Raw genomic sequence first — 15,735 nt, 5'->3', positions numbered from 1 at the left:
GAGATCCTGAGCCTCGGGATGGTACGGTTCAGTAGTACCAATTGTTGAAGTCAGACACAATGGCCAGACACAATATTTTCTTTTAGAGCAAACAAACTACGAGTATGAGTTGTATGTATATGTTGTTTCAAGCCACACAAATACATCTACACAATAAGACCTGACTCAATAGGCATACATGCAATGTCTAAAAAGAGGTGCTTACATGACTGCTCTGTTCTCTGTCCTCTACAGTACATATTCAGTAAAGAGTGTAATAAATATAAAGCTCCAGAGGTGGGGAAGAAGGAAGAGAAGGCACTAAGTACTCCTGAGTGATGGTGGAGTTAATGGGCCTTTTCCTAGTACCAATCAATCAGAGCTAATCTCCTAGCCAGGACTTCTTTAGGCAGGGGAGAGTCATGATTCCATTGCTCTGACATCTGACAGCACAGTGATGCTCGTCCATCCTGCTTCAGGGGAGAAGGAACCATAGGCCTCTGGGCCTTAGTGAAAGAACTGGGTTGTAACAGTAACAAACCCAGAGAGAAAAAGAGAGAAGAAGGTAGACCAAAAAAACAAAAAAATGACTCTCTGCTAATAAGTAAATACAGAATGAATAACGTTTGAGTCCGCTCCTTAAAACTATTCCTATTTTGTAACCATGATTACATTGTTGTTCATTATTATCAGTTCATTCTTAATTAGTAGAGATAATGCCCAAAGTATGAGAATTAATACTTCCGGCTGTTTACTGTTTGTTTTCACAGGAGAAACTGAAGGCTAAAATCAAGAACAGATATATAGAGCTATTTATTCTTTAAACAATCAATCTATTAGGACTCATCCAGATAACAAGACACGCCTGTCAGTCACATGCTTCAATATTTTTAATCACCTAAAAATTGGCTGGTCTGATATATCTTTATACTCCTCATGATAAACTGCTTCATGAACACCTCACGGATATTGTAATGTTTGAATAACACTATTCCCCTATGAACACATAGTATAGCCACTAACTATGATTAAGACAAACACAGGAGTGATCATGCTTAAATGCATCTGATCATTGGAAACCTTGCCTTGCACATGTTTACAGCAAGCAGAATCTTAATTTTATTTCCTACGTCATCCCTGACACCGACGTATGAGAACGGATCATCCAAGATTTTTTTCCAATGACTTGTGCCAACGCACCAAGGGAGAGAGGGAGGGTATGGATGGTTCACTTCCCAGACAAAAAATAAAATAAGCCACCTGAAATCTGATTCCTTTAGCTAAACACAGTTATGCATCTGGTTGATTGAGAAAGAGAAAAGGAGTGACAGCAATTCAGTGAATACACTACAAACGCAAAAACTAACCTCCAAGCTGTACATTTCCACTGTCCTCTTTAGGGGATCCACAATCTGCCAGCATATGAGAATGCACAGATCAATTAGCAGCATTCCACCTACAATGATCAGCAGCTTCTGGTCCTTGATAATCTGGAGGAAAAGAGAAAACGAAAAAGAGATGGGCACATGTGAATGTGGGAAATGAAAGAAAATGGTTGACACTCCGACAATTCAAAAGGGAGTACACTGAACTTTCGGACGATGAAAGCACCGTCTGATCTTTTATTTTTATTTAACAGCATTTGACCCGGACAGAATCAAAGGAAAGGTCATGGAGAGTAGAGGCTGGGTGCACTTTAAAGGTATCGCATTGGAGTAATGCAATGATTCCTTTCAGGTGCCCCACTGCATGGCCCAAACAGAGCTTGCAATTGGTTTTGATCCATAGGCTTTTGATGGCTTTGGAATTGGCCAAACAAAGGAAGGCTAAAACCTTCCGTGCCACTGGAAATATTGCAATACATTAGGATACAAAGACCCAGTAAGTGGGCGCACATTTCAAGGGCAAGTGTACCTGAACACCCACACGTAAAAGTTCAATCATAACCAAACTGCCCTATGCTTAGCTGGCAAGAGTCATGAAAATTGTGAGGATAAAGGAAGAGATTTCCTTTATCCTCAATCAGCCCGAGGTGTAGAGTTCAAGTAAACAGTCAAACATTTGAAAAGAAGGAAGATCAGCACATTTCAATACAATAAGATATATTAAGTGGCATTTAAAGGTACTCTTGGTGTTATTTTTACTATTGTATATAAATCAGATGTTCTGGCAACAGGTTAAAACAAGTGTCTGCAATAAAATGCAGTTTCATGTGTTTAACGAGGTCTTTGTTGTCTCTACATCCCTTCTGTCTGTGTTATACACATGTAAACATGGAGGACTTCAGTTTTATCATTTGCGGTGGCACTAGATGCTATTCCTGTGGGGGATCTGCTGCAGAAAATGCACAACTACAAAATAATGGAAACAAGAGTAGTAAAATGTGGTAACGGCTTTTTCATGATAGAAAACCTGCTGAATGAGATGAAGAATAGCAACATTAATAATTACAATGCAGGGGTCACATCGTAGTCTGTTTAGATGATGGGACAAAAAAGCAGTAAGTTAGTTGGCATGTCGGGACTAATCTATGGTTTAGCAATAGCGATATGTTTGTTGACTCTTTACTAATTCACCTCTTACTAATGGTCAAACATTTAAGTTATGTAAGGTTTATTATTAATGCTGTTAGGATATAGCCAGTACATGCCCAGTCATATGCAAAAGTTTAGGAACCCCTGACGATTTCCATTTTCATTTATAAATATTTGGGTGTTTGGATCAGCAATTTCATTTTGATCAAATAACTGAAGGACACAGTAATATTTCAGTAGTGAAATGAGGTTTATTGGATTAACAGAAAATGCGCAATATGCACCAAAACAAAATTAAACAGGTACATAAATTTGGGCACCCCAACAGAAAAATCACACCAATATTTAGTAGAGTCTCCATTAGCAGAAATAACAGCCTATAGACACTTCCTATAGCCTGTAATGAGCGTCTGGATTCTGGATGAATGTATTTTGGACCATTCCTCCTTACAGAACATCTCCAGTTCAGACGGTTGCCGAGCATGGACAGCGTGCTTCAAATCACCCCACAGATGTTCAATGATATTCAGGTCTGGGGACTGGGATGGCCATTCCAGAACATTGTACTTGTTCCTCTGCATAAATGCCCGAGTAGATTTTGAGCAGTGTTTGGGTCGTTGTCTTGTTGAAATATCCAGCCCCGGTGTAAATTCAGCTTTGTGACTGATTCCTCAACATTATTCTCAAGAATCTGCTGATATTGAGTGGAATCCATGCGGCCCTTTACCAGATTCCCAGTACCAGTACTGGCCACACAGCCCCATAGCATGATGTTACTTCCACCAAATTTTACTGTGGGTAGCAAGTGTTTTTCTTGGAATGTTGTGTTCTTTTGTCGCCATGCATGACGCCCCTTGTTATGACCAATTAACTCAATCTTTGTTTCATTACTCCACGTCACCTTAATCCAAAATGAAGCTGGATTGTCCAAATGTGCGTTTGCATACCTCAAGTGACTCCGTTTGTGGTGTGTGTGCAGAAAAGGCTTCTTTCGCATCACTCTCCCATACTGCTTCACCTTGTGCAAAGTGCGCTGAATTGTTGAACGCTGCACAGTGACACCATCTGCAGCAAGTTGTGGTCTTTGGAGGTGATCTGTGGGCTGTTTTTGACCGTTCTCACCATCCTTCGCCTCTCCAATATTTTACGTGGCCTGCCACTTCTGGCTTTAACAAGAACTGTGCCTGTGGTCTTCCATTTCCTCACAGTGGACACTGATAGCTTATATCTCTGTGGTAACCTTTTGTAGCCTTCCCCTAAACCATAATGTTGAACAATATTTGATTTATATTGTATATGTCATTCTGTTACACTGTGGAGCTTCTGTCACTATAACAAATTCCTTGCATGTGAAAACATACCTGGCAATAAAGCTTTTTCTGATTCTGTTTTCAGGTCATTTGAGAGTTGTTTTGAATCCTCCATGTTGCCACTCTTCGGAGGAGAGTCAAAAAGAACAACAACTTGCAATTGGCCACCTTAAATACCTTTTCTCATGATTAGCTGCACCTGTCTATGAAGTTCAAGGTTTAATGAGCTCACCAAACCAATTGTGTGTTCCAATTAATCAGTGCTAAGTAGTTACACGTAGTCAAATCAACAAAATGGCAAGGGTGCACAAATTTATGCACCTGTCTCATTTCTTTTTAATTTCATATTGCACATTTTCTGTTAATCCAATAAACCTCATTTCACAACTGAAATATTACTTTGTCCTTCAGTTATTTGATAGATCAAAATGAAATTGCTGATCCAAACACCCAACTATTTATAAATGAAAAACATGGAAATTGTCAGGGGTTCCTAAACTTTTGCATACAACTGTAGTTTTTGTGATTTGGTTTAGATCAGTGGTCCTCAAACCGTTTTGTAGGCGGTGACCTACATAAACTGTGGTACAAGTAATTCTGACCCCTTCTGCTCTCCAGACCTGCCTGACCCATCGTGATGCCCCACTTCTGGTTGGAGTTTTCATCACCTGGACTACACTCACTACTGCTGTGAATGGGCCCAATGTACAGCTTAAGATACATGTGATTACTGTGTATTGTACCACTTAGACACCATGAAGATGACTTTGGATTGCAATTGACATGGACAAATTTTCTACGATACTTTAGGACTACAATTACTATAAAGCTTTAGGACTGCAATTGCCACAAACCTTTTTGCACTCAAGCCTCCAAGGGTAGCTTCATCTTAGTCTCATCTAAGGGAGTTTTTCCTTGCCGTCATCATCTCTGACTTGTTCATTGGGGATATATTTTTACAATTAAAATTTCTTTCTGTAAAGCTGCATTGTGAGAATTTCCATTGTAAAAACATTATACAATAACAGTTTAGTATATAAGCCACATTTTGTAAATCCTAATATTAATCTTGATATAATCTTAATACAATATAATACAAAATGGCAACACTGCAGCTAATTCATTACTGAGTTTAGGAGCTGTTGTATTTTTATGTATGATAAGTGGAACACACTTTTTGACTTCTGAGTCCTGAGTTTTGTTAGGTTTACCTTCATCACCTGCTTTTTGTGGACATGTATGATATTGTTTCCTGTGTTTCTTGTGTAGGTCTTGAAGTGTTTTTGCAATTGCAGACTCAGACTGTTGGTGAATATGTCAGTACATCACTGGACCAATACTGAATGTTAATTATTTTAGAAACTAAATGCCCTAAGTGTTAATAAAGAAGTGGCAAACACAATTCCAGAGTCAACAGCAGCCATAGCTGGAGAATGTCACAGCACTCACTCTGTCAGAGTAGAGCATGTGTCCTGTATGCTTGACCATCACCGAAATCCAATTTCCCTGTGGAATAAAGAGCCAAGACAGTATACCTGCTTGTCTCTATCGACCAAAGCATTTGTCTTTACTCTGATGGACTGACAAACTAAGAATTGCTAACTGGAAAGGATGTGTCCTCTTCTGCTGTTACCCCACTGGAGACATGGGGTTACTTCTGTCTTTACAGCAGCACTGCTGCTATATGTTTTTAAGACAACAAGACAACACAATTGTCTTATAATTTTCCTTTCAGTCAATAAAATGACATAAAAGTATAGAAACAACGGATGGTCTGGCATGATATCATCTATAGATCATCTTCAACCCCCAAACTCCCCATTGCCCACCACCCAACCACCATCCCATTGTGTACGTATATTGTTTGTGTAGTTTACTTTTTTTTGTCTGTTCATGTTCTGAATGCTGACCTGTGAATAGTGTCTGATACACAGAGATAATACAGTAAGTTATAAGTACTCTGTCTTGTTTGTTTTTCTTTTTTACGATCCAGAGGTAAAATGAAGGTAGAAATTTAACTGTGGTTAAACCAGGACAAAACTATTTTGGTGTAAGTGACACTGCTCGTGCTGTTTCTATATCTCACAAGTATCTCTCCTCTGACATTCTCAGTTCCTTGCATTTTCAATGAATGTTAATTTTTCCCTAGGCCTCTGACAGTACAAGTCTGTTGTTATCTCTTCTCTTCATCTCTCACTTTTTTTCACTTAAACACAGCACCCACACCAGTACAGCAGCAGGAAAGGCAGAAGTGTGTGCATGCTCTATAAATAAAAAAAGCCAGCTGAGCTGTGCAGTTACAGGCTAGCTATCCTTTACATAATGCCTCACACAACAAAACCCTCTGTGTCATCTGCCTCCCTCTTCATTTTCTTACTTTACATCTAAAAGTGAGAAGCAGTGGAAATAGAAAGCATGTCAGAAAGGAGGTCAGCGGGAGTGTGTGTGAACACATGGTGTAAAATCTCACAGACTTTGATGGAGTGTGTGTCAGTATTGTGTGTGGTGATGTGTGTGGTGATACAATATTATAGGCCTGGAATATCACTAGTTAACTCTAGGTAATGATCAGAAAAAAAATAACGCTCCATGCTGGAGACTTGCTAATTTGTTCGGGTGTCAATTTGTTCCTGTTTGCACACAGCTGCTATTTTTGTGCTTAGAAATTAAAAGCACTTTCCCTGACTCGGGTGTTGTGATTCAACAAAGAGCGTGGCATTTAAAATACAGTGGGGTTTTTTCTTATTCCCGTTTTGGTCATCTGCCAATTCCCACTCTACAGCCGGCAGTTACCAGCTGTGAAAGGTGATGGCTAACCTGTGCTTAGTCTGAAACACATGAAGCAAGCCGCATCCTACAACACAACACACTTAGAGAAAAGTGAGTATGCCCTCTTCCACATACAGGAAACAGCCACCATTGGTTAATGTCACCAGACAATTTTCCCCCTTTGCTATCAGTGTCAGGATTTAAGCTCACAATCCCTCGGCATCACAGTGAATTCTTCTTGTTGTGCTGCTGCAGAGCCACAGGAATTTATTTTTCATGTAGTTTTATTCAAATTAATGTTAAATTTTCATCCTTTTGATTATTAGCACAGATGCAATTGCTATTGTTCTTTTTTCCAATTGCAAACTTTACATCCAGTGCAGTGAAGTTTCCATAAAATGTGTTATGGTCTAAAGAGACCAATATGTGTATAATTAAACACATAAAACATATGTTATGTTTTACACATGAGAAAGCACATCACCAGATGAACACCATCCTCATGGTGCAGCATGGTGATGGCAGCATCAGATTTTAGAGTTTTTTTAGCTAGAACCGGAGCTTTTGTCAAGGTGAAGGGACATGGAATCATGAATAGCTACAAATAGCAGTCGATTTTAAGGCATAACTTCTGGGCGTCTGCTAATAAGCTGAAGATGAACAGGAATTTCACAATTCAATACTACAATGATGCAAAGAATACATCCAAATCAACAAAGGTATGGCTTGGACAAAAGATAAACAATCATCCTGAAAGACCTAGCCAGAGGCCAGACCTGAATCCCACTAAAAATATGTGGGGTTACCTGAAGCAGGATGTGCACAGGGGATGCCTTATTATTTAATGGATCTAGTACGTTTTAGAAAGATAGGGAGAGAAGATATTGCAATGTTAGGATGAGTCTTACACGGCAAAAAGACTGAGTGGTGGGATAAAATCAAAAGTTTAGGTGTGCGCATGCTGCATTTTAATTGTTGGACATTGTTCGTGTTTTTTGACATCACAAAAACCTGCCAATTTAATAGGGGTGTGTAGACATTTTTATATCTATTGTATATCTCGTGTGAAGAGACTGAGTCCAAAAGTGAGTACTATTTTAATATTGCAGAGATCATAATTGAAACGTTTAGAGTATTCATGATGCAGCCTGCATGAAGACAACAGCACAACCACATGTCAGTCTTCTCTGTCTTATGTGTCCTATTGTTGACATGGGAACTGCATCAATGTATATTATGACCAAATAGAAATCAAACCCTGCACCTAACTAACTACTAGTAGGCTAACCATTCTCTGAAGAGCCTGTTCCACAGTGCAGACCTCTACCTCGATTACATCAACCTCTTCTTAGCACAGGCTCTCTGCTGCTTCCAAAGCCAGCAATTACTGTGTGTAGGCTGTATTCAGAGTTAAGTTCAAAAGCTATGTCATGGGAGAAGTGAGGAAAAGTTATCCATATTCAAACTCATGCTAAAACGGTGCTTAACATGATTTTCAGAGGAGCTCATGCAGATTATTCAAATGACCTGTGGACAGGTCACACTTAAAAGGTTGCCAGATATTCTTTGATCATGTTGACTTACCAAAGACATCCATGGATGTCCATTATGGACCTGCACACTATGTTTCTTATATTATTTTATATTATATTTTTATCGTATTCAGGCTATGCATTTTTTTTATGGAGTCAAGTAAAATAAATAAAAACATCAGAAGACTTTCCAAATTCAGGTTAAAAAAACCTTCACTTTGTAAGCTATGCTAACTCAATTTCCCAGAAGATAGTAGTGACAGCTAGATATTTAGATAAACGATCAAAAGCATATGTAGATAATTAAAAAAAAACCTGTATACCTAAAGATTATTTACAATATTTTCCAATTACAGACATAAAATACAAGCTCTCTGTTAGACTGGCCATATATATTTATGTTTGAGATGTCAGTCATATTCATTACTGTTTAAATGAAAATTCTTCCAATTTTACAAACAATCATCATGTGGAGAAGCCATGGGTCTAGGCAAGTGTTTTGTGTACCACCCAGTCCAGATATTTTCTCTACGCAAAACCCACCCGAATAAATGTCTTGAATTCATGTTGTCTGATGAATGTTAATGTTTACTCCCATTAAAAGTTATATACTTGAACCTGCCCATAGAAGCAGTGCACCATTGGTGTTGTGTTGGTGAGGCTGTGTTGGTGGTGCCAGCGGGACAGTTTTTACTAGGCACATTAATTATCTGCATGGATGACAGTTGATCGTTCCATACTCAAGAACAACAAACAGTTACGTGGTAACAATAAGGAAACTGAGCAAACAAAGCACAGAGAAAAACGTCTGGTAGCACAACATGCTGCACGCTGTAAGCCTTTTAACATATTGAGAAAAACAAAGCATTTTAGCTCAATATGTGAACATGACTCTGTGTGTATGTTGAAGCACAAGTGAAAGATTCTACTGAAACATCTGATGTTAAAGCAGCTTTATAGACATGCAGTAATATTACATTAAGAAGGCATATCTGACTCATGGCATGTATAAATAAATGAAATGCTCACCTTCTTCTTCATTTTTACATTCTTGAAAATCGCATGTACTCTCCAGGTCTTCGCAAACATGGCTCCAAACGCTGTTGTGTAACCCACGATGAGGATCCATGTGCGAACCTGTGCAGGAAACACATCAGTTTAGCAAGAACTCTGAATAAAGCTTTCTTTTACTGACAGTTCACATTGCAATGATTGGTAAAGCAATCAGTTGTTTTTTGCTATGTACTATGACAAGAAAAGAGTTAATACTATATGTAAAATGTTTACACTTAACAGATATTTATAATATTATACATAATTATGTTTCAAAAAAGGTTGTTGGGTTTTCTTTTGCTAAAATTTGGCCTTTGCTTCATTTCTTGAAAATGTGAAAGTACTCTTAGGTACACATTTCTTTACAAAGCTCGTAGCTTAAAATACTAAAATGCTACACAGCAAATCTAGATATTTCACTATATTCCAAGAGTTTTTTTCCACTTGATAACATATTAACAATCAGTGTGGTCACTTTGCTGTCACTAAAAAGTTTATTTAGGCCAGGACTATATTTTAACCTTTAAAAGAAGCAGTTTCTGTTTTCTTTTTCAAATAGATTTCATAAAATTTGTTACGCCGCCAAGGCATCTCCTGAAAACACTGATGTGGACTTGATAAATAACAATCAGTGACACTTTAGTCACAAAATTCAGAAAATTCTCAGTCCAGTCCAGTCCAGTCTTTTTTGTCTGATCTGATGACCAATAAATCTCTAACTAAATGGATTGAATGTATTATATGCTTAGAAAACAATATGTTGTAGCATTTATTGCTGCAGATCTACTACTCTCTTGAAAAAATAGGCTTGAGAGATGAGCTAGAGATCCTATATTTTCATCTGTAACTCATCTGTTCATATAGATAACAGGAAAACAGAGAAAGTGCCAACTCTCTCTAACCAAAAATAGATCTGTAGCTTGCTTTTTTTTCTTTCACTGTTGTCGTGATTGTCGTTTCTGTTTTTCCACTTCTCAGTTTAAACTTTTTTTGTGCGAATCATTGCATGATAAAAACTGTTCCTATTCTGCTGCCAGACTAAATCTGTGATGAATAAATCAGAGAAGGACAATTTCAACAGTGGGAAGTCCTTTATTTTTGAGATTGCTAAAGAGGAATTTGTACATATACATATAAAAGCTAAATGTTATAATGAGCAGCAATAAATTTGAGCCATAAAAATTCCTGTTTTATGTGAAAGATTACAGAGCTGGGTAGATTGAGGCCACCAAATAATTTGTTTACATCCAATAAAGCACTGTAGATATCCTAGTATCTGTTACTGCCAGAAACACCTTGCTGTGATCCTTTCAATTCTATGAAGCTACGGTTTGTAGTCATTAAACTATTTTGTGGCAAATAAAAGAATTCCAACAGTGATCTGACTTGAGCACAGTCTGCAAGTAAAAAGAACGATCCTACTTGACTTTTCACTAGAACACTCCTCAGAAAAGAAGAAGTCCTGTCAGGTCCTGCTTCGTTTAAGTCTGGTATTTATAGAGCTTTGAAAGAACTACATGAGCCTTTCATAACTTTGGTAAATAATTATTAATACTAGAAGCTGCTTTTGCTGCTGATTTTAATGACACACTGATTTTCTGGTACATTGGTACAACTGGTACATGGTCAAATAATGGTAATTATGATGATGTAATAACCTTGTCATTAGTAGTGTAATTAAACCAACTTATATCACAGTGCTGTTAATTTTCCAGAGCAGAAGGTATTGAGTAATGTATAGCAGTAATGTCTGACCGTTCACAACATTAATGTAACTATAAATGGTTAAACATGTAGCTTGTGATGTTTCTATAATACATTAAATGAATCATTCAAATTACTGTGGAATAAAAGGAATAAAGCACACACAGACCATTGTAATAAACAGCATGCTGTATGTCAGTTGTCATTCAGAACTTATTATGTAGCCTTGTGGATACCAGTCATAAGGAAAGTATTAGTGAAGGTACTTCCAAACTTACGTTAAGAAACAAGACCCTACTATCTCTTATTTCATCGCTTGATTTAACCAAAAAGCACTGCTATCAAACTATCAGTCCAGAAACATTACAATTAAAAAGCTTAAATACATCCATGGCATCCATCATCAATGCTATCAGAAATCCTGTGTTTGTCTTGGCTGTTCGGAGTTGCTGGACTTGGCTCAGGCTACTAAAATGCGTCACACACCACACAATTTCTGGACTCTCCCCAAGGACTTATGTCTTCACAGCAATCAAAACTTCTTAATTAAAACGAGGTCGCGATTGTCATGTTCTGACAAAGAGAAGCAGGACAAGTGCCAGAATCATCTGAAGGGAAGCTCAGTGCTGTATAGCATGCCAAGGTATGGGGAGTGAAGGTGGAAATGTTCTTTAATTTTATATGGATGCACATATTTAAGTCAGAACACAGATGTTGCTAAAAGAGCAGTCACTACTCACAGTGCACAAGGTCTCGAAAGCTTGGTCTGAGACAAAAGAGCCATCCAGGCCAAAGAGGAAGATGGACGCGTAGGACAGCATGCCTCCTAGGATGATCAGGTTGTTCATGTAAGGACTGGACATTTTGATTAACCTGTGCAAAGACAAAAGTCACAAACACACATGTACTCAGTCTCATATTCTGTACAGAAAATTGGTTCTTAAAGTGGGATCAGGGACCTCAAGAAGTATATGATCTTTTCATTTTGTTACAGTGCAAAAAATCACAACCCACCATTACCAAATATTTATTATGGTGTTATTATTCTGTTTGACTGGTCACTAAACACGAATAGGTTTAATGTTAATGTGTTCTGTCAGTGAAGAGTTTAAAAACTAAATAATAATAAAAAAGCTCTAGGGATCCAGTAAATTGCCAAATTATTGTTGCACACATTTAAATAATGAGTCTAATAATTACATGAACATCATATTATGTTTGTAAGTGTACTCCGTGAAATATATTTTGCAGTTAAAGCAGTCCCCGGCTGCAGAATGTTTGACTCCTAGTGAATGCAATGAAATGCGTAACCGCATCCTGACCTGTGGTTTCGGTTTTTGATGTTGAAGAAGAGGAAGGCGCCTGCCATGAGCATGCCCAGGATAGTGATGGTGGACAGGATGCTGTATAGTGGTACGTTTATATGCCGTCGCTCCAGACGCACAAATGTCCGGTCTTTGGGAGGCTCCACACCTAGAATGGATACACATCATGCACGTCAGATACACGTCAATTCTTTTAAAATGAATGACACTTGCATGCTTACATTTTCTCTTAAATGCCACCTTCAGACAAAAAAGCATTATAATGTAAATTTTATGTAAATTGACGCTTCAGAAGGATCAGCTCAAGAGATAAGTTTGCTAAAGCAGGGAGTTAAACAATTTCACATGCAAAAGTATAAAAGGACTGAGAATAATATAGGCCTGGTTTTTTTTTGCCAGAATTTATTTAATGCTTTATTGAAGGATTTATTTATTATTTGTGTTCAATTCTGATGTATGAAGAAGCTACTTAGTATTCAGCAGTTTCAATGTCCTGAGAAACAGGCTGCTTTACCCACACTATAATGGTCTTAAACACAATTCAAAGGCAAACTATTCGTTCAAGTCTATTTGTTTGAGTTAACAGGACTTTGCAAACGACCCTCTGTTTGGTGTTTGTGGTCAGTGACCGCAATGTTTTGTCTATTTTTTTTCGTCCTTTGCTTACTTTGCAAGCTTTTGTCTGTGTTCCAATTGATTCCTATGGCTTGTCTTACCAAGTTCTATTTAAAGACACATCTGACGTCAAAAAGAAGCATTTCCTTGTAATTCTTTGTGTGTGTGTGTGTGTGTGTGTGTGTGTGTGTGTGTGTGTGTGTGTGTGTGTGTGTGTGTGAGAGAGAGAGAGAGAGAGAGAGAGAGAGAGAGAGAGAGAGAGAGAGAGAGAGAGAGAGAGAGAGAGATAACAAATACAAAAATCCTGGGAATCAAACAAATGACGAAGTTTACAATAATGTGTCTAAAAAAAATAAATTATTCATTAGATCATATAAATGAAAAGGGGAGACACAAACACATACACACACATGCCCGCACGCACGCACACACACACACACACACACACAAACACACACACACACAAACACATACACACACACACACACGCACGCACGCACGCACGCACGCACACACACACACACACACACACACACACACACACACACACACACATTGGCCGAACTGTGCTGGACTTTTCTTACCTTGAAACCTGATGGTGTTGTTGATAAGGTCCAGGATGTCAGCGATGGCATTGTACTCCCCAACCTTTACTTCCTGGCCCTCTGCAAGAGACAGAAGGAAGAAGGAAGTTGAGAACTGCTCTGATAAGCGCTCTAGTCTGAATCACTCCTTTAATCTGGGAGATAAAAATACGGCCTGTTTTCCGATCTTTCAATGGGGAAAGTAATTCTAGTAAACTCTAATCGAATGAAGCATTAGCTCATCAAACCATGAAGCTCTATAGCGGAGTTCTTCACCACTGTGATTATTTTATCCTTTGTGCAGTTTCTATACTAGACACAAGTTACATTTAGTCTTCAGTCAACACAAGACCTGTAGTGGAACTTGATTAACTATTAAGCAAAGCTGACCAGATCACAAATAAAATGCCTGGTGCTTTTTTTTGGAGCAAAAAACTGTACAGCCCAGAGATGGCTGATATAAAAGGAATAACAAGGCTAAGCTCCCTGTTTTTTTAAAACTTAAAAATATGTCACTATAAGATTTAATTTTTGGCTTTCACATCAGAATATGTGCTCTTAAATAAGAGCACAAAAGAGATGTTTTATTTATTCTACCATACTTTGTTTTCTTTAGAAATTCCTTTGGAGGAGTAAATAGGAAGGGCGACAAAGCAAACATTAGTTTAACACTGTAAGTTTATTTTATTTATTAATTATTTTTTAATTATTATTATGATTATGATTGTTATGATAACAATAATAATAATAATAATAATAATAATAATAATAATAATAATAATAATAATAATAATGATAATAATGAAAATGATAATGATAATAATTATTATTATCATTATCATTATTATCATTATTATTATTATTAATAATAAAACAAAGGGAATATTGGTTTACTATATTTGGTATTTGGAGGAAACAAGACATGAACAAAGTACTTTTAAAAAGTAGACATGTGTAATATATTCATTATCAAACTGTTGCTAGATAGTAAACTTCAGACATCCCTTGTAATGTCAGAGCCATCGGTGGTACAGACTGTAGAAAATTCAGAACCGAAAGTATATTAATCATTTATATTTATAACCACGCTTGCATCTGGCACAATAAATGGAATCATATCTTTTCTCCTATGAGGGAAAGATGTTAAAAAAAAAACCAATATATGTTATTGGTTCAGATGTTAATGAACCAATAACACATGAAGGCTATTAAACATTAGGTTGCATAACTAGATATAGTTGTGGTTATGTGCGCATAGGTACCATAGAAAAAGACCTCAACTAAGAGTTAATTTCAAATTAAACCCAAGGCATCTCATATATATCAGCTTCAATTTCATTGGCAGTTTGTATGTGTCTCATGGTTGTATTACAAGAATTGCTATAGACTGAATTACATGCACAGGGAGACCATCATGAGCAGATCTGAAATGTCATCAGTCTATTTATTGCGTCTCATGTGTTTATGTGTTTCCTAGAATCGAATAAGAAGCCCCATGATATTTCTTTAATGAAACTGAAATTGTGTCTTCTTTCATGCATGCTAATGTGAATGAATATAAAAATTTGTCAATATAATAAAATTATAGCAATATTGTGATATATGTGTTCCTCTTTTTTTAATTTAATCCCCCTTTTCTCTGCTCCATGTGTGAAAAGGTGGCTGAGGCTTATTGCAGCTGTCTGTGCTAGTTGTGACCTACTGAACATCCATCCACGCAGGCCAGCTCTCTCTGAGCAACAGGCCGAAACACCATTACAGGATCTGCTAACTGCACACTCCCCAAGCTAATCAACCCCATCTCCCTCTCTCTCTCTCTCTCTCTCTCGCACGCTCTCGCTCTCTCGCACGCTCTCTCTCTCTCTCTCTCTTTCTCTCTGAGCCCTCATTAGCAGTCAGTTCCAAAACGTCCGGCCCCCTAAACGTAGTTTTCAGAGGAGCTCTTTGTCTTGGGTGTTTACATTGAGGTGACAATTCAGTGGCCAAACTTGGCTAATGGGTTCATGCATGCATGTCGTGTTTAATGGCTTCTTCTAAGCTTTTATCAGGAGAAGACTATTGCTACAGTCACTGAGCATTAGACATATTTTGACATATCTACATTGATCAGAGTAAAATAATGTGTTAAGGGATATTATAAGGGATTGTGATCATTTTGAAATCTATGCTCGATATATTAATTGTTTGAATAAATGGTAACAATTCAGTAATATCCAACTGCAGTGTGTGAAGATTTAGCTACATAGAATTGTATGTATATGTACAGATAAGCAACATGTACAAATGGCTATGGAATTTACCTTATAACTTTTTATACCTTATTACCTTCA

The 15,735-nt window shown here is 37.5% G+C and overlaps 1 protein-coding gene across 2 annotated transcripts in view; it reads right to left on the bottom strand.

Annotated features, from left to right (window-relative positions):
* gabbr2 (gamma-aminobutyric acid (GABA) B receptor, 2) overlaps nucleotides 1-15,735 on the bottom strand; it is a 163,090-nt gene that overhangs the window by 38,727 nt on the left and 108,628 nt on the right. For both annotated transcript variants that reach the window (XM_027175611.2, XM_027175610.2), the window contains exons 9-13: nucleotides 13,406-13,486; nucleotides 12,204-12,354; nucleotides 11,622-11,754; nucleotides 9,154-9,261; nucleotides 1,347-1,469 (exon numbers count right to left, since the gene is read on the bottom strand). In XM_027175611.2, coding sequence (XP_027031412.1) covers nucleotides 1,347-1,469; nucleotides 9,154-9,261; nucleotides 11,622-11,754; nucleotides 12,204-12,354; nucleotides 13,406-13,486 — 596 coding nt within the window. The remainder of the gene's footprint in view (nucleotides 1-1,346; nucleotides 1,470-9,153; nucleotides 9,262-11,621; nucleotides 11,755-12,203; nucleotides 12,355-13,405; nucleotides 13,487-15,735) is intronic.

The sequence above is a fragment of the Tachysurus fulvidraco genome, chromosome 24 (genome assembly GCF_022655615.1).
Source record: "Tachysurus fulvidraco isolate hzauxx_2018 chromosome 24, HZAU_PFXX_2.0, whole genome shotgun sequence".
Lineage (NCBI taxonomy): Eukaryota > Metazoa > Chordata > Actinopteri > Siluriformes > Bagridae > Tachysurus > Tachysurus fulvidraco.
Note: the sequence above shows the minus strand (reverse complement) of the source record. Positions and strands in the feature narration are given on the sequence as shown.